Source organism: Protopterus annectens, chromosome 17.part0 (assembly GCF_019279795.1).
Source record: "Protopterus annectens isolate FY-2018-M chromosome 17.part0, PAN1.0, whole genome shotgun sequence".
Lineage (NCBI taxonomy): Eukaryota > Metazoa > Chordata > Ceratodontiformes > Protopteridae > Protopterus > Protopterus annectens.
In genome coordinates, this window is record NC_056751.1 from 18,110,181 (window position 1) to 18,136,347 (window position 26,167).

General features: G+C 43.1%; 1 protein-coding gene across 2 annotated transcripts in view; it reads right to left on the reverse strand.

Annotated features, from left to right (window-relative positions):
• FNTA (farnesyltransferase, CAAX box, alpha) overlaps window positions 1-26,167 on the reverse strand; it is a 761,420-nt gene that overhangs the window by 387,930 nt on the left and 347,323 nt on the right. For both annotated transcript variants that reach the window (XM_044059429.1, XM_044059428.1), the window contains exon 4: window positions 2,849-2,953. In XM_044059429.1, the coding sequence (XP_043915364.1) occupies window positions 2,849-2,953 (105 nt within the window). The remainder of the gene's footprint in view (window positions 1-2,848; window positions 2,954-26,167) is intronic.

Sequence of the window (26,167 nt, forward strand, 5' to 3'; positions counted from 1 at the left end):
GCTTCTCCCATACCCATAAATCCCTCCTTGCCCCCAAAATACCATGAATTGAGTGTGTCTGCTGGTATACAACTCCTCATCCAAAATGGCACAAAAATAAGCTTGAAATCAGCCTACCAATCAAGGAACGGCTGAGGGGTCAGCTCCAGGCTGAAAACATGACAAGGTCACTGACTGATCCATTTGAACAGTTGACAGCCTTAAGATCACAATTCAGGTGAGGAGAAATGGGAGGAAGAAAGAAATTACAGATTTGTAGTGTTATGTTACATACATAACTTTCTTATGCAATGTTGTCTTTTCCATCTGACTCAATCAATGGGACAGATTTCCTGATTACTACTAACCTTGGCTGGTCTCAAGGGCGTATATTCCAAAGAGCAGTTGAGCTGAAAGATGCAAGAGATCTGGACTGCATGTCCAGCTTATAATGACAGACAAAGGTGTGATCTGTAGACCATACAGCCACAGCACAACTTTCATCTATCATCACTCAAACAAATTAAACAGTAGAAACTGCCACCACCCTGGCTGAATGAGCTTAGAGCTTGTGTGGAAGGGATTAGACCTTTTCTTTACAGACAAAGGTAACACAGAGAGCCAACTTGGACAGGGTGACTTTAGACACATGCTGAGACATTCTGGCTTTTGAAAAAGAAATAAACATTGGTCCAATTTTTCTAATGCCCATGGTATGATGCAGGTAAAACTTCAACTTTCAGTGTGCATCCACCACGTGTATAAAGCATATTCTTCTCTGATATAAGTGCTTGGGAAGAAACGTAGTAGGTTCACAGACTGATTAAGATTTGCTTCCAAGGCCACTTCAGAAAGAAAGTCAGGAGTAGTCCTAGGACTACTCTATCCTTAAGAAAAATGAAATGGGCAAGTTTGCAAGACAAAGCCTGCAATTCAGATATTCTCCTAGCTGAAGTAACAGACAGAGATTTTAGATCTGCTGATGCTGCAAGTTCAAAGGGAGGTCTAGGTAGAACCTGAAGCATCACAGTGATATCCCAAGGTGGAGCTGGGTCGCTAATGGGGAGGGGGAGGGTCTTAAAAAGAAAGGTCCCTTTTAAAAAGGCCATAGAAATTAAATGTAATGGGGGTTTTGATTTTCCCCCACATGCAAGTTAAATATAGCCACTAATCGAACCCTGACTGTCAAAAAACTACTTCTTGGAACAGTTCTACTAGGAAAATCCAAGATAAATGGTAAGGATGCTGAAAATGGATCTAGACCTTTGGAAGAAGCCCAGATAGCAAATGTTTTCTATTTATTTTTGTAAACTTCTCATGTTCAGTTTTTGAGTTCAAGACGAAATGTGAATAACTGAATTAGAAAGCCTGACATCCCTGGTTACTACTGGAACTGGAGAAACCATGTTGATAGTTTCAGGGCTTTCAAGTCTCAGTAAGGCAGTCTGGATAGATGAAACAGAATTTCTGGAAGACGGTCCAACACCCAAGGAGGGCGTTTCTGATTATGCCAGAAGTAGGGGAACCAAACCTGTCGAGGCCAGAGGGGAGCTATGTCGATCACTGTTGTCTTGCACCTTGCGGCTGTCTAAACTTGGTTATCAGGGGAAGACAGATATTGTGGACAAGAGCAACCCTTGGTGACAGACACTCCAGAAAGATGAGGTGGGGGGGAGGGGTCTGTCCGCAGAAGTGTCATAGGCAAGACTCTCTAAGATTTCTGAAACCATAGCTTCTTTCCACACTTCTGGTTCCAACAGAAAGTCTTTTGTGGGATGGAAAAGTAAATGTCTATAGTAGACAAAAATTTTGCCTTCCTGCTTGCTTCTGGTAAGGCTATCTTTGACTTTCAGTCCAAACAAGGTTGAAACATCAAAGGCTTCACTGAAGAAGGCTGTTTTAAAGATCTCCACTAAATTGCCTAGATGCATCTAGCTCGGAGAACAGCCTGACTATACCTTTTGGCACACAGCTTGATTAAATGCTAATAAAATAGCACAATGAGAAACCATGAGTTTCTTCAGGACAGTTTGAATAATGAGTATATGCTTGCTGGTGGGCAGAGAAAGACCACAGATGCAATTCCAAAGCAAGAGTTGACATGCTCCAGGGGACAGAGTGAACTGCTGTCCAATGGTGCAGAAGAGTCGAAGCCAACTTTCTGACAGAAAAATGAAGTAAAAAAATGCTTTTGGTGATTATGAAATGTAGACAAAGCTCATCCATTAATTTTCAAAACCATATTTCCTACTGACTGCAGTGGCTGTGAAAAGCACAGAAAATTCAGAAAGATAAGATGTGTGCTCATGTACAGATTTGGAACAAGATTTGAATGATAAACAGTGAGTTAACCAGTTCATCCTTCATCCCTCCAGCCAATAACGCCTCACGATCTACCCAATCCCCGGAAAATGCACCATATGTACGAGGATGGTACAAAGAGAAACAACACAGCAGAAGGGCTAGTAAACAAAGCATGACATAAAAAGTCAGTGCAATATTTACAAATGTATTTTATTTCAACTAAAAAACTGGGGACCGTTTCCAAATGAATATACAGGAGCCATATACAAATGGATGAAGAACTGCTAGATGCCAAGGAAAAAATCCAGATATGCATACTTTTTGTACTCTGCAGTACCCATTATTTTGATTATTTGGAGTTTGTGTGGAATCCACTTTGAAGCATCTGGTCATTTTCTGGGGAACAAGTATGATTACTGAGAGCAGAAAAGTCTACACATTATGCCACATTCTTTATTAGAAAGCAAATTTTTAGCTTTATTGTTTCAGCTGTCTGTAGTAATAAGGTCTTGTTCTTCTCAAAGCATAAATGCACCATACACACCATGTGAACACATGTACTTACCATACTTGATAATTCTTAGGCTGGTCCTTGATTATTGCTGTAATGTATGCCAGTTCTTCAGTTAGGTCCTTCTTCAAAGACTGTAGCAAGACACGACGAAAATACCTGCAATGAAGACCATAAAGTTAAAAATTTAAACTTAGACACAAGTGTATCATGGATGAAGTAAAAAAGCTCCAATTACACTTTGCTCAGTGACAGTTGTAACACTTGTATGTAAAAGGAATGTGCAATCTTTTAAAATAAGATGAACAACCACAGCAAACATATTCACTTCCTTTTCCTTACACTATTAAAGAAATTATGAGATGCGAGAGATCTTTACCACACCATCCATAATTCCCTCCCTGTAACATCCCCCCTTGCTCATAACTATACTCCGTTGAAAAGGAAGTTTTTTTGTTTCCATGAGAAAAGCAGTGAAGGTTTATACAGAAAGAAGTGATGCTTGTTATCCAAGGGTAATGGAGGTTTACGTGGATAGAATCAGGCACAAGTCTGAAGGCTCAAACATGAAGTAGTCTACTATCACTTAGTGGTGCTAATATAGGTCCCAAGCCGGGATCTTGATCATATACAAAACAACTTAAACTACTGTTTGCAACACTTACGAAACAATGGCTTCAATAGTAATGATTGCCACTTCTACTGTAATTATTATCAAAAAAAATCAACACAAAGTATAGGAGAAAAGAATTTGGAAATGGAATGGAAAGAGTCCCAAGCTGGCATATAATAGGATATATACATATATATATATATATATATATATATATATATATATATGTATGGGTCTACCTGACATGGTCGACAATTCACATGGTTGACAGTTCATTTGATCGACAAGCATTTTAGGTGGGGGGCTTTGCCCCCCACACCCCCCCTAACTATATATATCAACTCCAGGGTCGCACAACATTGGGGAAGGGGGCAAATCTGCTTGTCGACCAAATGAACTGTCGACCAAATGAGTGTCGATCATATGAACTGTCAACCATGTCAGGTAGACCCATATATATATATATATATATATATATATATATATACACACTTAAAAAGATAAAGTGGAATTTACATTTAAATACACGTTTTCACAGACAAATCTGCAACACTGTTCATATCAATGAAATAAAATAGACATAATAAAATTTGTTTAACAAAGATAATTCACTTAAATGCTGTCCAGTTATGTAAGATTTCCAGAATGAATATACACAGCATTTTGACTGCTCATTACATATACTTGTGAGTTTTGGCCAGAACTCAACTTTCTATTTAAAATTATGTATTATTCAGATATATCTGTGAAGTCTTCCAGCATACAAGCCTTGGTCAGAATTCGCTACATTTAAACTAATCAGCCAAATTCAATAAAGCCTACACGGTCCATTTACACCGTGTGCTGTAGTGAGGCACACACAGGAACCCACCTATCAGAAATGCAGACATACCCGCTGAAGAACGCCATAATGAGGTACAGGCTCAAACCAGAAATATAACAGATTGTGTGTTTGGGCTGCTGTAGTTGTGGTTCTGGTGCCTAGATACATCTGGGGAGCCCTGCAGTACAATTCACGGACATGTACTGAAACATTCAAAGTATGTGGCATGCTATACATCATCCTGAGAAAACAACTTCAGCAGGATCAGCAAGGAGAAGGAGCACACATCCCACCACTAATGCAAAGGTCACCACAGCCACACCCAGATGAGGAGTCAGAGGGAAACCAGCAACTGCTGTGGGTGTAGGCATCTTCAATATGCTCTTGCACTGGCTAAGAGACAATGCACCGCACACTCACTCACCACCTAAGGGCCTAAAACCTTCCTCCTATGTGCATACATATACTAACACTGATGCCAGGCAGCTCTCACAACCTTTACCTTCCCATGTACTGGCTGTGGACTGCTTGCATCAGAGTAAGCCCATAACTAAAACTGTTGTAACTGCTGCATTTACAAGGTAAGTAATAAACCTGGAGTATACTGTGTAACAACATGAATGACTGGCATATTCCTGTATTTCATTACTTGGTACTGTAAGCAAGTAAAAGGTGGGAGATTTGTACAGAACTGACCTTAACATGCGACAGCAGAGACTTATTTGACTTGCGTGTCCATTACTAAGTAGTAAGCCTCAGGCATCAAAGATTCACACAATCATACTTATCAAAAGTACTGATGATCACTGCATGCCCTCAGTGTAGCACCATATATTTGTACTGGAAAATCATGAAAGAGGGAAGTTAGAAAATGACGACACACACTGCAGTTTCGAACTTCACAACCCTCAAGATCATTCACAATAAAGTTGGGAAATGTTGATGCTATCAACTGTCTTAACTTTCTAAGGCCACTACAAGTTAAAGGTAAAATTACCAGTTCAACATCACAAATGCAGATATACTAAGCACTAAGTCAGCTATGCACCCTCAGCAGACACAAAGCTTATGTATCCCTGAAACCAAAAGATACAAAACAGGGATATGGCACAGTTATCACTTGCACAAGGTGCTGTGCGTGCGTGCGTGTGTGAGTAAAAAACAGAAGTAGGCAGACAGTTGAATAAAATAACAAATGGTCAGCGACACAAAATGAGTTTTAACCTGCATGGCTGAACCATGTAACTGTGTGTGTATCTGTAGGGGTCCTCCAGGTGAGACTGGTGTGTGTGTGTGTGTGTGTGTGTGTGTGTGTGTGTGTGTGTGTGTGTGTGTGTGTGCATGAACACAGCAAAGCTCTGTGCTAGCTCTACATCTTGCTATGTCAGAAAGGTGTAAGCAGAGCATGGTAGAGGTGGCACTTCATCTATGTCGTCCTCGATCACAAGAAATGGCTCTGCCAAGATTTGCACTGGCATGTCCAAGCCCATAGTCAGATGCACTGCTGCTACCTGAATGTGACTGATGTCTGCTGGAAGAGCTCCCTTCACGAGTATGCCCAGGACCATGACCCCCCATGACCTGCCATGACAAGGTGTGAACAGCTCACCCACTGACAGAGCAGTGGAAGTACTGCCACTATGGGAGCGTGATCAGGCACAACAGAAGGACAATACACAACTACAAAACAACTGTTATCAGATAAAGCAAAAAAGGTAGAATCTCAGTATTACCCACTGGAGAAACATAAAACAGTCAAGAGTTTTGAAATACAAACAGGCTGGATGCAAAAAAAGAAGAGTAACAATAGAAACATATCTTGGCTTGTGCCATAACAGAAATGCTGCTTTGCCCCCCCCCCCTCCCAAAAAAAAAAAAAAAAAGAACAGGCAAATGACACATTTTGCTAACAAACCATCGTTGAAATGCAAAAAGTGTTATCAAATGAACTGTCCCTAAAACATTTGCACATATTTATCACAGAGCATTCCATTTTAAGGTACTGGCGATTATGCATAATTTTGAAATGCCTTGACAACCATGTCCATAGCATCAGTACAATTCCAAGTAATACATATAGTGTATAAGCCTGTGATTCAGATGTTTCTTAATTACATTCCATAATATGCATTATGTTGCTGTCAAAATGCAAAAAGTTCAGTAATCCTCTGTGAAGATATATCCCAAAGTAATAGCCTCTGTTCAGTTTTTCTGCATATAAACAAGTCTCCTTAACTTAAGTTTGCATAACTATATGGTTACCTTTTTATATGGTGTAGATTCAGGGCTGTCAGCAAGGTGAAGATGCAAATGACATAGAATTGCTAAATCCCACATACTTTGCTCTGTGTAGGAGATGTAAACATAGTGCAGGTACTCCCCTCAGTGTTTGTTTTTAATGGACTGTAACTGTGAATGATTACTGGTTAGGAGAAGGAAAACACAGCAGCACTGCAGGCTGCCCTACATCCAGTGGATGTGTCAGGTTAGACGAAATGTTAGATGTAAGGTTGGAAATGTAAGTAAGCAGCACACAATTCATAGGCTGTGTTCATTAACATCCAACATCTCCTTCATTTGCTGTCAACTGCATAGGATATCATTTCCAGTTAATATCCTCTCACATTTTAAAGGGTAATGATATAAAATGGCTTATCGACTGCATGTCTCAGATTACTGGTCAGATAAGTGAAGAATGAGCAACAAATACAGAGAGGCAAGACAGAGCTGTATATCTGCAAACAATAACCATAACTATGTGTGATCACTTAGTGTACCACATCCAAAAATACTAAATATATAAAATAACAGCTGTATGGTTTCATATTACTGTAGATGATGTTGCAGATGGCTTTGTGCAGAATGATTTCAGTTCATAGCTGCAAAGCTGTTTGTGTGGCAAAGAGGGATAAGGCACCCTTGCTGTGTTCTAAAGGTTCAAGGGAGTGAGTTCAAATCCAGATCTATTCAGAAATAGCCCATGTAAAGCAACATTTTCTATAGTGTGTATTTCATAGATTAGTTTTCCTCAGTTCAACTACTTGTCCCTTTTTTCCTTGTCTTTATTTAATTATTTTTTCGGGGGGGGGGGCAGTGTTTGCGTGATGTGGCACTTAGTGCAGTCAAGGGAACGGAAGAAATGAAGGTCAAGTTTGGCTGTGCTTATCTCATTTGTGCGAAGTGCAGTAGTGCACAAACTAGGCAACTGGACCACCCAGGAACCAGACAAGAACCAGACAGCCAAAAATAGAAACCAGATACATTCAATTAATTCTAGTGGGTACCACATAAACCCACTAAGCGGAGTTGTGCAGTGGTTAACAGAGAGACCTCAAGAATGATTAGTAAATTAGGGTATGTCATGTAACTAGTCCTGTGGCAGCAGGTTTAAGTAAAGGCTGGAGCATAGATGGTCCTGGGTCCTAGTACAGGGTGGGCAACCGTTTTTTTCTGTTGTGACAGTGTAGGTTATAGCAATAAACTGAAACACAGACAAATGTTATTTCAACTTTCCTGTGGTAACAGCTGTAGGTGTAGGACTGCTAAACACATGATCCTGGGTTCGAAAACGGGATATTCCATGCCCTTTTACTGTTCCTCTTCCCATTATATTCACTCTCACTAATAACACTTTGGATAGTGGAGCTGATATGAATTACATGTATGAGGGATGAGACATTAATGTGTTTTCAGATGCATGACTGACTGAGGGTATACTGTGTAGTATATTTCTGTAAGTATAATTCTGCTATCTGGACTTGCATGAGCTTCATATTTGCCTATGACGTACACTCACAACTGGATGCACATCCAATAACCTTGTCAGGGTTACTCATACATGTGAAACAGCTCAAAATGTCACCTGCATTTACGTATGATTCTTGACTGCATCTTAGCAGCACTTCTGAGGCAAAGATGGAAAATCAATGCTGTGGAAGAAAACATTTTATCCCTTATGCCTAGGTTTGAATCTCACAGTGTAAAAATCAATTTTCTCAGTGTATAAAGGTAAAAACAAATGTGTCAGGTCATTACATTTATGCCCCCAGTGCATGTCTGCAAACCTAACTCACTTAACAGTTAGCCTCCAATTTCCAATTGTATTTCCAGGCTACATCAGTAGACACCCCTCAAACTAAGGCCAACTGTCAGATTAACTTTCCAATTGTAATTATTTAATTCCTCATTGCTTGGCACTGCTGCTCTCTGCTTACCATCATGCAAATGCATTGCTCGGGTGTGTGCACTTCTAGTAAATGCAATAAGTGGAACTGGCAGAATAGCATCAGTCTCCATTGCTCTAGGTCTGCTGGTAGACATGGCTGGCATTACTGGGGAAGATGCCAGGTTTAGGGCACAGACATGGGGTGCCCAAGAGTTCGTGATATTTATAGGACTCCTGGTAAAACACCACAGCCACAGGCTTCTGCAGGGGGGCTATTCTGGCACCCAGTACAAGTCTGAGCAGTGGAATAATTTGGCCCAGGCTGTATCCAGTGCTACTGGTATCTTGCGCACTGGACAGCGATGCAGACATCAATTTAATGACCTAGAGAGGAGAAAAAGGGCTATTCAACCATTTGTTGGAAGAATTTCTGACTGCGGACATCCCACAGCTATGCTATCAACTAAAGAGAGTACTTGTAAGACTTAGCTTAATATAGGCATGACTGGCTTGCATAATGTTCTTCTGTTCTTTCCTCAGCTGCCAGGTATTGGGAGTTCAATATCTGTGTCTGTGTACCTAGATTAGAGAGACTGAGGGAAGCAAGTGGTATGTATGCAGCAGAAGAGAAGTGTTATTGTAGCATTAAAAGTTAAAGATCACTATTTTGGTATTCTATAGAGTTGTATCAAATTGAGCATGCATATTCCAACGGTAAAAACAAGTATGCATGCATTACTATGAAGCAAAACCAATTGTAAGAGTCCAATAATAGACTTTTGTCAGAGGTATTGGATTCAATTACCACAATTCACAACTATACAATACTGTTATTTCTTTAATAATATTTACATTAAATTAAAAAAACTCTATACCAGTGGCACAAATGTCCTGGTATAGACTGTAATCTGTATAACTGGAACACGCATGTGTGCAATACATGCACATTTCAAGGATTATATGCAGCAATCTGTAGTATACTGTGAATCTGTTAGTAGATGTAAAACTTAATATAAAATAGATATATAACTGTATTAATGCATTGTATTTCATATATGATGGTACTAATTGTATCTGTTTTTTCTGTCAACCAAACCCTTATCTCCATTTTCTTTTTATTTTTAAAAATAAAACTTTTTTTTTATTGTGTGTTGTCAAACACCTCATCACTAAATGCTCCACAGCAAGGTAGGCCAGCCCTTTTGGATCAGCCTGCCACCTCTCCATCGGCTCCAGCACTGATGCCCAGCAAGTCTGGAAGCCAACCTGGCAGCACTGCCCCTGCTGCCACTGCACTACCTGCCCCCTCAGATAGTCCAGTCACAGAGGCTGGTCCAGTGCTACCCTCTGGGAGCAGTGTCAGAGGCAGTGATTTCATCAGCCACAGCGAGTTGCCAGGGATGGTGCACAGGGTTCATGCACTGTACCACTAGCGCACACCTAAGCCAGAAGGAGAGGCTGTTCTCCCCTCATTTTCCACAGGAGGAGGGGACGTCAAGCACTCTAGCCACCAGTGTCCAGTGGGTGACTGCTACATTCTCACTTCTCCAAGTTTGATGGCCATGGCCTGGGTTGTACCCTCCACCTCAGTCACTGTGTCCCCCAACTTCTGGTGTCCATCACCATCCCCATCTTATCTTGATTGTCTTGTCTGTCTGCAATTGCTTCCTCACCTATCTAACTTACCTGAACCAGACATACCAAAGTCCCCTTCCCCAACACTCCTCTCTCTCTGAAATAAAAAAAATAAATGGGCACCTATCCCACAAAACAAATTGTCCCATACATAGCTCTCCATTTTGCACGTGTCTTCTTGAGAAAATTGATTCAGTCCAAGTGGCTATACAACATGATTGGGAGTGGTCACCTCTCTCTGTGGAGGTGACAGTCCAAATTCAGTTAATAATTCTGCACATATTTTGAGTTTACACTGTTAAAGAAATGGATAGCTATGATTCTTTCCTACCTCCCTCCTGCACATTCCTGTACTACTTCACCTTTGCTCTTCTCCCTGCTTGCTCACCATTTCACCACTTTCCTATCTACCCCATTTTCACCACTTTAATCTGGTCAAAAAAATAGAATCTCAACACAAATAAGTAGCAGAAAAAGCAATGAATCCCTTCACTTTCTGGGCCCCATTTTGCACAGAGGTGGGCATCATGCACCAATGTGCAGCAAAGGTGAGCAGCGGCAAAATGCTACCTCCATGCAATGCCGCTTAAACCCACTGAGCTATGCCAAACTACAGCAACAAATGTACTATAAAGAAAGCATGTCACAGCATTATCAATGTTTACTTAAAAGTATTTGAAAGTATTAGATGCACCTGGATTCGAACCCAGTATGATCTGGGATCAAAAAGAAATGTGTCAATGCATTTACCCCTAATGACAGAAACTCAGAGCAGAAGGTGTGTTTCATAGACTCAGTACTAACTCTCAGATTTTAATAATGTGGCTCACATTTTTGCACTGTTGAAGTGCAAACATGAATAGTATTGGAAATGTGCTATCCCACATGGGCGAATACGTTACCAACTGTAGTGCAAACCCGCTGCTTGCTGCGCTATAGAAAAGCAATTATTTACTGCTGCTGTTTACTGACCATTTCCTGTCTATGGCATGAAATTATATGTGGAAACATAACCTGAAGGCTCTAACGATATATGTACCTAGCAGAGGACTTCCTAGAGCTGAACCATTACACAGGGTACATCTTGCACTGCATCATGCACGCATGTTTAAAGCTATAGGGCACCTGCGAGATGTTTAATCTTTGTGTTTTTCCCTGGTAACTGCATTCTAATACTGCATTGAGAACTTAGCCAATTATTCCTAAAGCAGAAGTGAAATCATTTCTTTTGAGTATGAATCACACTCGGTACTGTAATTGTGTTAGTCTGTCTAAACTCCTCATACTCAAATCTTTCATTTAACCTCTCTAAACCTATTTTCTCCCAAATAGTTCTTTCCCCTACTGCCTGCCTTTGGTCCCTGCCCACCAGACCAGCGGACTATAAACAGGGAACGCCACAACAGGGATACCATAAACTGGGAAAACAGAGTTTTACCTACAGAAAAAAGTGTGTGTGTTAAAATATTCATCCTAAATTCTGTAAATATGAACACACTTGATCGGGCCAACGCTGAGCCCTCCCTTACCTCTCTCTCTAGCTTTTCCCCCCTCCCTCTACTCTTCCAGCCATTCCAACCCTGCACTTCCCTACTGGATTCCTATAAACTCCTAACAATTTGGCTATACTACAGGAATTAGCTATAACATCTTACTGATGAGTGTTAGACACTTACCTTGCAATCTTTAGCCTGGGGGGGGGGTTCTAGCCCATTCCGTTCGCTACGCTCACTTCACTCCTCTCCCTGCCCCCTATCCCCACCCACCCCAGTATCTCTACATTTATTATTAGCCATAACCCCTCCCTTAATTCCCACCAATTAGGCTACACCACTATTCACTCCCTCCACTTACATCTGACACAATCATGCTACTATCTAATATAATAACAATCCTAACCTGCTTAGTTCTAGCTTACAATACATCCTACCAATGCTCCACAGTCACATGCCCCAACAACTTCCACTGTACTCTCTCAACACCTTCCCTCAAACATTTACACTATAACTACACAACCCCTGCCACCAAAAGCATCTTCCCAATACACACACTCCATTACCAAACACCTAACACACACAAAAATAAAATATCCCCTAAGATACCATAAGCAATTTACTATGTATATAAAACATATCCTAAACACCCCATCTAAACTAGCCCTCGCTGGAGACATCCATCTTAACCCTGGTCCTCTCAAATCCAATCCGACCACAGGCCCTTGTCCAAGCAACCCCCCCCCATAACTCAATTCATAGCCAACAAAAAAAACAACTGACCTACTAATGTCCCTAAACATCAGATGCATATGCAATAAAATCTAAGATCTACATGCCAGCATAAGCTTATACTCCCCAGATATTCTCTTCCTAACTGAAACAGTACAGTTGTGTACCTACCATAAATGTAGATGTTCGAGTATATTCACTGTTGCAGTCATTACACTTGGGTTATCCTGCTGGCAGGCTACCCGCAGTCGGCCTGAATTCCAAAGTCATGGTCCAGCGTTGGTTGCTGTCACCTCTGCCCTGACGTCAGTGCGCCAGGGGTATAACAGATGCAGCTGACGCCATTTTCTTCAGTTTTTCTTGCCCCAGATGTCAGGTGCCCCCAAAAAGAGTAGGCTAAAAATTCTGCTCATAAAAAAGCATGCACTAACATAAACATTACCTTCATCTACAAGCAAATACACCACATAGATTGTATAGAATAGAGAAGTTCAGATAAGTCCCAGCAATGAAAGGGGGATGGAGGGAGGGTAACCTGGACTGCAACAGTGAATACACTCGAGCATCTACATTTATGGTAGGTACACAAAGTACAGTTTTGTACCTACCATAAATGTAGATGTTCGAAGATCCACATTGCTGCAGTCCTAACACTTGGGTAGTCCGCTGTCCTCGGTCGGCCCGAATATCAAAGTATAAGGCTGACGTCGGTCAGGGCGCATTTGACTGACGTCAGGACGTCAGGGTACAAATGCGCATGACCGACGTCATATCCTCAGTCTTTTCTTGCCCCAGATGTCAGAAGACCCTAAAAATAAAGGTCCAAACCAAAAGACAGCAAACAACCAACCAACCACCCCTGCACCAACTATATGTACAATATATACAATATACACAAAATGTACAACCCAACCCACACAACCGCCTCTAACTACAGAGGGGAAGGAGGGAGGGTAAATTGGACTGCAGCAATGTGGATCTTCGAACATCTACATTTATGGTAGGTACAAAACTGTACTATGTTCTTCATCTCACATTGCTGCAGTCCTAACACTTGGGTAGAATCCCAAAGCAGAGGTAAGGGAGGATGGCTAACTACAAGGAAGCTGGAGCTGCCAAAATGCCCTGCAAAACAGCAGTGGCAAAACCAGCCCTGGACTTAGAGTAAAGTGGCAGGTGATAATGCCTAGAGAAAGTATGTACAGAACTCCAAGTAGCTGCCTCCAAAATATCCTTGGTTGCCACTCCCTCAAAAGCTGTTGAAGTGGCAGTAGCCCTAGTGGAATGAGGCCTAATCCCAGCTGGAATCTCCTTGCCATGATGGGAATAACAGAAAGCAATGCAAAACCCAATCCACTTAGAAATAGTTTGTTTTGATACAGGCTTGCCCTGAGAACTCAAGGCAAAAGAAACAAACAACTGCTGAGACTGCCTGAACCCTTTAGTTCTGTCCAAATAATAACGCAACTGCCTGTGGACATCTAAAGTGTGCAAAATCTTTTCCCCTTTATTTTGGGGATTTGCATAAAAGTAGGCAAATGAATAGTTTGGTTTAAAGCCACACTAGAAACCACCTTAGGCATAAAGGAAGGATTAGTACGTAATGATACCCTATCCTTATGGAAAATCAAGAAAGGCTCAACTGCCATAAGGGCCTGTAATTCAGAAACCCTTCTTGCAGAGGTAATGGCCAACAAAAAAGCAGTCTTCCAAGATAAATATTTCAACTCAGCAGTAGCTGCAGGCTCAAAAGGTTGTAGAGTGAGTTTCTCCAACACAAAATTGAGATCCCAAGCAGGAGTAGGAGCTCTTCGTGGGGGTCTTATATTCTTTGCCCCTCTAAGAAATTGCTTGAACAAAGGATGAGAAAACAATGGTGGGTTGCAATCATAGTGAGCTGAAATTGCTGCAGCATGAACTTTAATAGAAGAGAAAGACAAACCTTTGTCCAGTAACTCAGTAAGATATTGAAGAGCCACACTCAAATTAGGCTCAGAAACATCAAAATCTTTAGCTGCACTCCAAAACAAAAATCTCTTCCATTTGTCTGCGTACACTTTCCTTGTACTAGGCCTCCTAGCTTCCAAAATAACATTCAAAACTTGCTGAGGAAGTGGAGGTCCATTTTGTTTCAAAACAGAACATGCCAGGCTGTTAGGTGCAGAGAGTGAAGCTTGACATTTAGCAAATGGCTGTCCTCCTGCGACAACAGGTGTGGAATCGAAGGCAAAGGCCATGGAGGCTTCCGTACCATACTTCTCAGTAATGGGTACCAGTGTTGTCGAGGCCAATCCGGAGCTATCAAAATCATCCTTGGCTTGTCCTGTCTGACCTTTAGAAGTACCTTTGGGAGGAGAGGCAGAGGTGGAAAGGCATATACATGAAGATTGCTCCAATTGAAAGAAAGAGCATCCACTTTCCAAGCAGTGGGATGAAACCTTTTTGTGCAAAACTTTGGCAGCTGATGGTTTAGTGGAGAAGCGAACAGATCTATGTCTGGAGTTCCCCATGACACTGTCAATTTCTGAAATACATGAGGATCCAATTTCCACTGTGGGGATCCATAATTGCCTGCTCAACACATCTGCTAAGGAGTTCTGTGCTCCTGGCAGAAACCTTGCCTGAAGATTGAGCTGTAAACTGAGAGCAGTCTCCCACAAAATCATTGCTTGCCTGCATAGAGGATAAGAATGCATTCCCCTTGCTTGTTGATGTACCACATGACAGTTGTGTTGTCTGTTAGAATCAACACCTGCCCTGGAAGAAGCAATTCCTTGAAAGCAATTAATGCAAACTGGACTGCTAACATCTCCTTCATGTTGATATGTAGATGTTGTAGTCTGACAGGCCACTTGTTTTGTATCCACTTTCCATTTAGATGAGCTCCCCAAGCTTTGTCTGAGGCATCTGTCGTTAAAATCTGACTCGCCTCTGGCCGGGTCACAGAGAGTCCCTTGTTTAGGTGACATTCCTGAGCCCACCACAAAAATTCCTTTTGAATGCAAGGTATTATTTGAATGACAGTGTCTAGATCCTGGCAGTGCTGTGTCCATACATTTTTGAGATACCATTGTAGCTTCCTCATATGCAGTTTGGCATTGGGAAGCACCAGAATACAAGATGCCATGAACCCTAAGGCTTGAAGGACTGTCCTTGCAGTCAGCCCGGACTGATGAGATAGTTGATGGAAGTAAAAGGATAGACCCTTTTGTTTGTCCGGGGTTAAAAAGGCCATCTGGGATGCTGTATTCAGTCTCATACCCAGAAAGCACATGTCTTGAGAGGGTACTAGACTGGACTTTATTTCGTTCACAGAATACCCTAGGCATCTTAGCATTGCTATCACGTAGTCCAAATGATGAAGAAGCTCTTCTCTTCCTTGAGCCAGAATTAGGCAGTCGTCCAAATAAGGATAGATCTGTATTCCTTTCAGCCTGAAGAAAGCTATCACTGGAGCCAGAACTTTCGTGAACACTCTGGGCGCAGTAGATAAGCCCAAGGGCAATGCAGAGAACTGATAGTGAGAAGTCCCAGCTCGAAAACGCAGATACTTCCTGCAACTTAGTCTGATAGGAACATGAAGGTAAGCCTCCTTGAGATCCAAAGTTACCATCCAATGATCTTTGCCCAGCAGAGGTAAAAGCTGCTGCAACGTCAACATTTTGAACTTGGGAATGTCCAGATATGTGTTGAGGATAGATAAATCCAAAATTGGTCTCCACGTGTTCCCCTTCTTTGGTACTAGGAACAGGCGAGAATAAAATCCTAGGCCCACTTCTGGCAGAGGGACCGGCTGTATGGCCCCTAGTTGGAGCAACAGAGAAACCTGTTTGTGAGCCTCTAGTCTTTGTGGAGGAGGAACGTCTGGCATACCTTTGAAAGGAGGCAAGGTATGGAAATAAAACCTGTAGCCGTGGTGAATGATATCCAATACCCATCTGTCCTGGGTAATTAAACTCCAATTTTCTTTGAAAAGTGCCAACCTTCCTCCCAAAGGTGCTGCCAGATGAGCAGGCTCTGGCAGCTGAAAAGGTAGGTCATTGGGTCTGCTGACGAAAGGACTGACCCCTGCCCTCACCCGAAGCCTGTGTAGGAGAACTCCCTGTTCTAGGCCTGAAAGAGCCCTGGGCTCTGCCTTTACCACGCCTAGATCTACCCCTAGACTGTGAACCATAAGAAGGATACGCCCACCCTTTAGTAGGCCAATTTCTACTAAACTTGGAGGCTGGACCTGCAAAAATCTTTAACAGTCTGCATAGACTTAGCCTTGTCTTCCATTTTCTTTAAAACTGTCTCAACAGGAGGACCAAACAACACGTCAGATTGTAAAGGAGCATCTAAAATCCTTGTCTTAACATGTTCAGACAAATTCTGATCCCTCAGCCAGGCGTGCCTCGAAGGACTGACCCAGTGGCAGCCACCCTAGACGAGGCCTGTACAGCATCAAAACCACATTGCAAAGAATGCTTACCCACCTGTTCAGAAACATGCACTAAATCTTGCAACTCCTTACAATCAATACCTACTGCCAGAGCATCAACCTTAGACTTCAATAGTGAAAGGAGATAATTTTGGTATTTCAACATGTGAAACTGGCAATTCAGAGCCCTCATAGCAAGAGTGGAAGAAGTATAGACTTTCTTTCCCCATCTATCCAAGGCCCTAGCCTCCTTGTCTGCAGGAACCGGATTCTTAACAACAGAAGCCTTAACACCTTTAGGCCCCTGGCTAACAGTCTCGGGTCTGCCCTAGGACTCTTAAAAAGATACTTATGAGCTTCAGGCACCCTGTAATACCTATCCGGCTTAACAGGAGCAGGAGGCAAAGAATCAGGATTAAGAGAAGCTTCTGTAAAAACATCGTCCACTACATCCAAAACAGGAGGTATAGCCAAAGGCCTATGCTGGGGTAAAAACAGAAATTCCCTAAGCCTTTTCCTGGAATCAGAGAAGTCCTGGCCCTCCCACTTAAAATGCTCCCTCATGGAATGAAGAGTTTCTGAAAGAGAAAAATCCTCAGGAGGAGTAGCAGAAGGAGTAGAATCATCCACATCAGAATCAGAATAAGGAGAGTACTCCTGCAAGTCTTCAGCCGAAGACTCTGAAACATCTGAAGCCTGCTCAAAACCCCCCAGCTCAGGATCCACCCTAGGTCTCTTATCAGGAGGGGGCATAGAACCTCTAATCAAAGTAATCAAATCTTCTGCCATTTTAAGCATATGCTTCTTGGGCACAGTACCTGAGGAGCTAGGGGTAACACCAACTGAAGCCAAACCTGGCCTGCCCCTGGGGGAAGCCTTTGAAACAGAAGGAGAAGGCCGAGCCACCTTGGGAAGGGAGGGGAGTATAGTAAGATGAGAAGCCCCCTCAGCCTGACTAGTCTCCTGAGAGGCCACATCCTGCAATAATAAGGTCTCACCCTGGGAACAAAAAGAAACCTCCAGTGGAGCCACCGGCTCCACCGACACCTCTAAAGAACCGGCGTCTGGTACAGACGGTTCTTCTAGCCTAGGCTTAACTGCCTTGTCCTTGCGCTTCTTCGAAGAAGCGGGCGTCGGAGCATCCGACGGCATTTTATAGTTGCACCGCTTCCCAAAGACTAACCTTGCACAATCCAACCTTCTCTTTATAGTGCGTTTATTAAATCTAGCACAAGAGCGACAGCCAACAACGTCGTGCTCAGGCCCTAAGCAAGGAATACACAAAGTATGATAATCCCTATGCGGTATCTGTTTCCCACAAGAAATGCAATTATTAACTTTTTCTGACATCCGGTAAATGACTGAGGCAAGAAAAAACTAAAATATTCCCCAACGGGGTACTTAGCCAACTTTGAACTCGGTCTGAAACTTCTAAATCGAAAAATCTCAGAACGCCAACCGGCACTTGCAATACTGCTTCTGCATCGGACCATGCGGCAAAAAAGACTGAGGATATGACGTCGGTCATGCGCATTTGTACCCTGACGTCCTGACGTCAGTCAAATGCGCCCTGACCGACGTCAGCCTTATACTTTGATATTTGGGCCGACCGAGGACAGCGGACTACCCAAGTGTTAGGACTGCAGCAATGTGAGATGAAGAACATCTGTACTATGTTCATCGTGTTTCACTGTTGCAGTCATTACACTTGGGTTGAATCCCAAAGCTGAGGTTAGGTGGCTGGGCCTAAATAGAATTAGGACTGGCTACGAGGCCCTGCAGGACTGCAGTGGCAAAGCCTGCTCTGGATCTAGAGTAAAGAGGCAAGTGGTAGTGCTTTGTAAAAGTGTGCACTGAAGTCCAAGCTGCGGCCTCCAAAATGTCCTCGCTTGGTACTCCTCTGAGGAAGGCTGCTGAAGTGGCTGCTGCTCTGGTTGAATGTGGCCTAATGCCCTTAGGCACTGATTTGCCATATTGTGAATAGCAGAAACGAATGCAGTGGCCTATCCATTTTGAAATAGCTTTTCCTTGTGATCCTGAAGCATATGCCACTAAGAGTTGCTCAGTCTTTCTGAAAGCTTTAGTTTTGTCCAAGTAGAAGTGTAGCTGTCTGTGTATGTCCAAAGAATGCAGAAGTCTTTCCCCCTTATTCTGTGGGTTTGGATAAAAGGGAGGCAAATGAATGGTTTGGTTAAGAGCCACACTGGACACTACCTTAGGCATAAATGTTGGGTTTGTCCTTAGAGAAACCCTGTCCGGATGGAAAATAATAAAAGGTTCCACAGCCATTACTGCCTGTAACTCTAAGACTCTTCTTGCTGAAGTTATTGCTAGGAGCAGAGCTGTTTTCCATAAGTGCTTTATGTCAGCTGTATTGGCTGGCTCAAAAGGAGGCAGAGTGAGTGTTTCCAAGACAAATTGAGGTCCCATGCAGGTATTGGCGCTCTCCTTGGAGGACTTATGTTTTTGGCCCCTCTGAGGTACTGCCGTAGCAGTGGATGTGAAAAAATAGGTGGGTCCATATTGTAATGAGCTGAAATGGCAGATGCATGGATCTTAATTAATGAGAAGGATAGGCCCTTGTCCAGCATCTCAGTTAGGTATTATAAAATCTGAGGAATATTTGGTACAAGCATGTCAATTCCTTGTGCCTGGTTCCAAGCACAGAATCTCTTCCATTTTTCTGCATAAGATTTTCTGGTGCTGGGCCTCCTGGCCTCCAGAATAACATCAACAACTGCTTTAGAGAGAGGCGTGTTCTGAATGGTTAAATTATCCGCCATGCAGCCAGATTAAGGGTTCTGAGTTGGCTGAGCAGGATCTGATTGTTTTGTTGGGTCAGTAAGTGAGGAATTTGATGTAATGTCCAGGCTGGGCCTTGAGACAAGCTCTTTAGGATTGGGTACCAGTGCTGGCGTGGCCAGTCTGGGGCAATCAGTATCATTTTTGGCTGCTCTTGTCTGACCTTTAGGAGTACCTTGGGGAGGAAAGGCATATACTGTAAGGGTTTTCCAACTGAATGATAGAGCATCCACTTTCCATGCTTGTTTGTGATACGTCCTTGTGCAGAATGTCTGTAGTTGGCAGTTGTGAGGGGAGGCAAATAGATCTATGTCTGGGCATCCCCACTTCCTTGTTACCATGCTGAAGATTTGTGGATCTAGTTTTCACTCGTGAGGATCCATGAAGTTTCTGCTTAGTTCGTCTGCCAGAGTATTTGTCTTTCCTTGCAGGAATTGTGCTTGCAGGTGTACTTGATAAGTCAATGCTGTGTTCCACAAAGTCATGACTTGTCAGCAGAGGGGATAGGAATGTGTGCCTCCTTGCTTATGTACCACATGACTGTAGTATTGTCAGTCTTCATCAGCAGTTGTCCTGGATGAAGTATATCCTTGAAGGCTGTAAGGGCATTCTGTACAGCTAGCATCTCTTTTTGATTGATATGAAGATGCATTTGGCTTGCGGACCACGTGCCCTGTATACATTTTTCGGTCATGTGGGCCCCCCAGGCATTATCTGATGCATCTGTTGTTAGTGTCTGCCTGGCTGTGGGTAAAGTTAATGGCTGTCCCTTGTTGTGGTGACAGGCCTGTGCCCACCATCAAAACTCCTATTGCAGGCAGGGAATGAGGGTAATTAATGTTTCCAGGCTGTGGCAATGTTGAGTCCAAACACTTTTTAGATACCATTGTAGTTTCCTCATATGCAGTCTTGCATATGGAATTAGCAGAATGCAGGATGCCATGAAGCCCAAAGCCTGCAGAATTTTTCTTGCAGATAACTAGGTCTTTGTTGCCAACTTTTCAAAGAAGTCAGTTGCCTTTGTTTGTCTGGCATGAGATAAGCCATCTGGGCAGTTTTATTTAAGCTTGCACCCAGGAATATTATATCTTGAGAGGGTACCAGTTTTTTCTTTTTGTTTACTGTGTACCCTAGGCAAATTAGTAATCTTTTTACAAACGCCAGATGCTTCAGTAGAATGTCCTTGTTCTCTGCTTGAATAAGGCAGTCGTCCAAGTAAGGATATATCTGGATTCATCTTTGCCTGCAAAATGCAATTACTGGTGCCAGGCATTTTGTGAAGACCCATGGCGCAGTAGATAAGCCAAAGGGCAGTGCAGAGAATTGGTAGTGCATTGAGCCAGTTATGAATCTGAGGTATCTTCTGCAAGATTGCCTGATTGGGACAAGCAGGTATGCCTCTTTGAGGTCCAAAGTTACAAGCCAAGCCTTCTTGCCAGCATGGGCAGAAGCTGCTGCAGAGTCAACATTTTGAATTTTGGAACGTCCAGAAAAGTGTTTAGAATAGACAGGTCCAGTATTGGTCTCCAAGCTTTGTCCTTCCTGGGTACCAAGAAAAGTCTTGAGTAAAATCCTTGTCCCTGCTCTTGCTGTGGTACTCGCTGAATAGCCCTCATGTCCATGAGGGATGAAACTTGCTTTTGTGCCTCTGCCCACTGATTGTGTGGCAGGTCTGGCATACCTTTTGTCTTTGGAAGGGTGTGGAAGTGGAACCTGTAGCCCTGGGACACTATATTCAAGACCCATTTGTCCTGGGTGATCATGTGCCAATTTTGTGAAAAAAAGTGTTTTCTGCCTAAGGGTGCTGCCAAAAGATAAGTGCTTGGCATTGGTAGAGGAAAGTCATTGGGACTGTTTCCTATATGGCTGTGATTTGCCTTCTCCGCTTTTGGAGGTAGAAGCACCCCATTGTTTAGGCCTGCATGAACCTTGGGGGTGGGATCTGCCTCTAGGGCGTCTGTATCTGCCTCTTTGTGGCCTGTCTGAAAGGACCAATTCTTAGAAGGCCAGCTCCTGCTAAATCTGGGAGGCTGTACCTGTAAGAAATCCTTAACTGTCTGCATAGATTTCGCTTATCCTCCATTTTCTTCAACACCTCTTCTGCCTTAACACCAAACGAAGTATCATGCTGTAATGGAGCATCCAATAATTTTGCTTTAACATGATCAGGTAGATTCTGTTCCTTTAACCAAGCATGCCTTCTAATTACAGAACCAGTAACAGCGGCCCTGCAAGAGGTCTCTAGTGAATCAAAACCACATTGCAAAGTATGCTTTCCCATTTGTTCAGATGCATGCAATAAATCCTGCATTTCATTGTTTTCAGAACACTCAGAATGTGTTAACATTTTCTGTTTTAGCAGTGACATTAAATATTGCTGATATTTAAGCATATGAAACTGACAATTTAAAGCCCTTACAGCCAAGGTAGCAGAAGTTAAACTTGTTTCCCCTATCTGTCCAGTGCCCTAGAATCCCTATCAGAGGGGACAGGTTTTTTTTACAGTGGAAGCCTTGACCCCATTGGGACCCTGAGATATAGTTTCTGGGTCAGCAGCAGGGTTTTTATATAGAAATTTATGAGAATCTGGAACCCTGTAGTATCTGCCTGGCTTAACAGGTGCAGGGGGTAGAGAGTCAGGAGACAGGCCGGACCCTGAAAATACATCATCTACAATGTCTAGAACAGGTGGAATAGCAAGAGGTCTGTGCTGAGGTAGTAAAAGAAAGTCTCTGAGCCTTTTCTTAGATTCTGAGTAATCTTGGCTCTCCCAGTGAAAATGCTCCCTCATGGTATGCAGGGTTTCCCCAAAAGAATCATCCTCAGGAGGAGAGGCTGAAGGAATAGATTCTTCAGCATCAGAATCCTCATAGGGAGGAAGAGAGTATCCCTGATCAGAAAAGGAGTCAGAGGAAATGGAAACCTGATCAGAAGAGTCATATTCTGTCTCTTGCCTAGGTCTCTTATCAGGAGGGGGATGGGAACCCCTGATCAAAGTAATTAGGTCTTCGGTCATTTTGAGCATCTGTTCCTTAGGCATAGAAGTCTGTCCAGGAGCATGCTGTACTTGTTTCTTTGTCTTTAGAGCGGTTTTAGTCTTTGCCTTTGAAGCTGAGGTTGGCTTGACATAACTATGTAGGTCTGAAAACACCCTCAGAAGCAGATGCCTGCACAGCTGCTCCAGACCCATCTGAGGGAATAGTGTCCGAGTGTCCAATATCTTGAGTATCCAGAGGCCTAGCTGGCTCCACGTGGGAGTCTGAAGCGGCCTGTGGCTCTGAGGTAGCAGGCATCAGGGGCTGCGAAAGCACCTCACTGAGAACCGGCGACTGGCCTAGCGGAGGCCTCGTCGTCAGTTTCGGACCTCGGATGCCTGTCCTTTTCCTTTTTATAAATTCCGGTCGGCTGTTCCGACGGCATTATATAATTAAATCTTCGGCCAAAGTAATGAACGGCAAAATCGTACCGATGCTTAATAGTGCGTTGGTTAAATCTAGCAGCTAGCAACGTTGTGGTCAGGGCCTAGGCAAGGAATACAGTAAAAATGAAAATCCTTATGAGGTATTTGCTTCCCACAAGAAATACAATTGTTAACTTTTTCTGACATCGGTCTGGAGCAGGTAAAAAGTTTCCCCAACAGGGTACTTAGGTTTAATGAAGACTTCGTATCTGAAATTCGATTTTGAAAATCTCAGGAGTCGGCCGACCGGCACTTGCGAACTGCTTTTGCTTCGGGCACCGCATGGCAAGAAAGACGGAAGAAAATGGCATCGGCTGCATCTTTTATACCCCTGGCGCACTGACGTCAGGGAAGAGGCGACAGCAACCGACGCCGGACCAGGACTTTGGAATTCAGGCCGACTGCAGGTAGCCTGCCAGCAGGATAACCCAAGTGTAATGACTGCAACAGTGAAACACGATGAACATCTGGCTCAAACCTCACATCAAAAGTGAGGAAATACTTCCACCTGAATATAACATCCTTCGCAAAAACAGACTGTCCAAAAAAGGAGGCGGTGTAGCATTGATATTTAAACACCACCTCAATATCCAACTCCTGACCACATTTGCCCCTCATTACAATGAAGAAATCCTTTATGCCAATCTCACACTAAACCCAAACAAAACAATCAATATCATAAGATGCCATCTCCCATCAGGGCAAAATATAACACCCGTAGAAAATCTCTTGAGCTGGGCTAGTCTATCTCTACCCCAGGAAACCATCATTCTCAGCAACTTTAACATCAACTGGCTATCCTGTAAAAACAATCTCCCAACCCTTCACCTAAATCTCCATGGGTTCACTCAACTCATCCACTCCCCAACCCAAATCAATAAAAACCCTAACAATCATACCTTACTTGACTGGATCCTAGTCAACAAAGCCCCTCACTCTTACCTAGCAGGCTGCTTACCTGACGGTCTCAGTGACCACTCCCCACTTTCCTAATTAGGCACCACACAAACAGTCTCAAGCCCATTATCCACAGGCAAATACAGGACAAGTCCAACTTCAACTCCAACTCCATCTCCACCCTGCAAAAAATTAACTGGTCACCACTGAAATACCTCAACCTAGATGAGGCTGTCCACTTCTTCAACAGTACCGTCCTCTCCATCCTAAACACCCATGCTCCTGTAAGAAATGCCAAAGTCAGATCCAGGCATGCCCCATGGATACAAAAGACCACCAGAATCCTAATGAAATCCAGAGATAAGGCCAGGGAGCACTGATGCCTAACAAAAAATAACTCAGATAGGCAATCCTTCCTTGAACTGTGCAATAAAGTCAAAAAGCAAATAAAATTGGACTAATCCCTCTACTATAAATCCACCCTAAACTCTACCAACTGTAATCCTAAGCAATTCTGGTCCACTATTAACTCTATCCTACACCCAAGGAAGGTTGACAGCCCCCAGCCATCCATTCCCCCTCCTCCACCAGTATTGCTGAATCCTTCAACAAACACTTCAATGAAACTATAACATCTCTAAACAAACAACACTTCCCTACATCAGCCCCCACCAACTCCTAACCCTAAACCCCCCAACTCCTCTTCTTCTTCACCTCAGTACCTACCTCCAACATAAAAAGACTTTTGTCAAAACTTAAACCCACCAAACTCACAGCTGACAACCTCCCTTCTGAATACTTGAAAAATGCAGCTGATGCACTAGCTTACCCAATTTCAATTCTAATCAACCATTCCATAACTGAAGGCTATGTTCCCTATATATGGAAAATATCCCACATCATGCCCCTCCTCAAAGGCAGCCCCTCCACCGACCTCTCCAATTACCACCCCATCACAATCCTCTCCCCTCTCTTCAAGATACTTAAATATATCAACACCCAGGTCTCCAACTACCTCCTAGCTAATAATCTCCTCTCCAATACCCAACATGGTTTCAGGCCATATCACAGCACTACCTCCACTCTGCTCTCCTTCACCAACACTATATTTCATCACAAAAACAATGGATTCCTCTCCACTGCAGTATTTCTAGATCTTTCAAAGGCCTTTGACATGGTATCTCATGAGCTACTACTCTCTACTCTTCCTAACCTCTCCTTCTCACAATCAGCCTACAACTGGTCCCACAGCTATCTACACAGATACTAGTAATCTGGGATGATAACCTATCACCTCGTCTCCCAATTACTCTTTGAGCTCCCCAAGGGTCTATCCTTGGCCCTCTGCTATTCTCACTGTTCACTAACAACCTACATACTGCTACCAGCCAAGCATCATTTATACAGTACGCAGATGACTCTACTCTCATCTGCTCTACCCCCACTCTACCAGAACTCTAACAAATCACACAGGAATCACTTTCTTCTGTAGAAAGCTGGCTATCCAATACTCAACTCCTACTCAACCCAAATAAGACCAAATGTCTCCTGGTCCAACCTTCCAAATCCACCCAAAACACCCCCCACTTCAACATTCTCGCCAAAGACAATACCAACATTTCTCCATCGGAACACACAAAATTACTTGGCGTGCAGATCAACAAACTTAGATTTGACACCCACATATCTCTCACAATAAAAAAAGTTCACAAGAAACTTGGTGCATTATATCAAAGCCGCCAGTTCCTAACCAAGTCGGCTAGAATCTCCATAGCCAATTCTCAGCTAATCTCTACCCTACTCTATGCATCTCCCATACCTACTAACCTTAGACAGACAGATCTCCACAAGCTGGATGCTTGTTACAGCAAAACTGCAAAATTTACCATTGGGCCTCCTACCGCAGCCATCACTGTATCTACCTTAAAGAACTAAACTGGCTAGAACTCCCACAACTCCTTAATTTTAATCAACTCACCCTCGCTCATAAACCTGTTAACCACCCCCACAACATCCCATCCCTTCAAACCCTTTGCCAACCCTATCACTCCACTAGGCCCCTAAGATCAAGCAACACAAATCAACTCATTATCAAACCCAAAAACTCAGCAGGATAAGCCCTATTTTCCTGTACCATATCTAAACTCTGGAACAATCTACCTCCCTCCTTAACTACTCTACCTTCCAGCAGCCTTTTCAAGACTGCGCTCAAATCCCACTTAAATTTGCACTGGCTTTGTCCTTGCTCTAATCCAGACTAACACCCCCACTCCCACCCCCCCCCCACTTAGACTCTTAACCCAACTATACTACCGTGACTACTAACCGCAGTC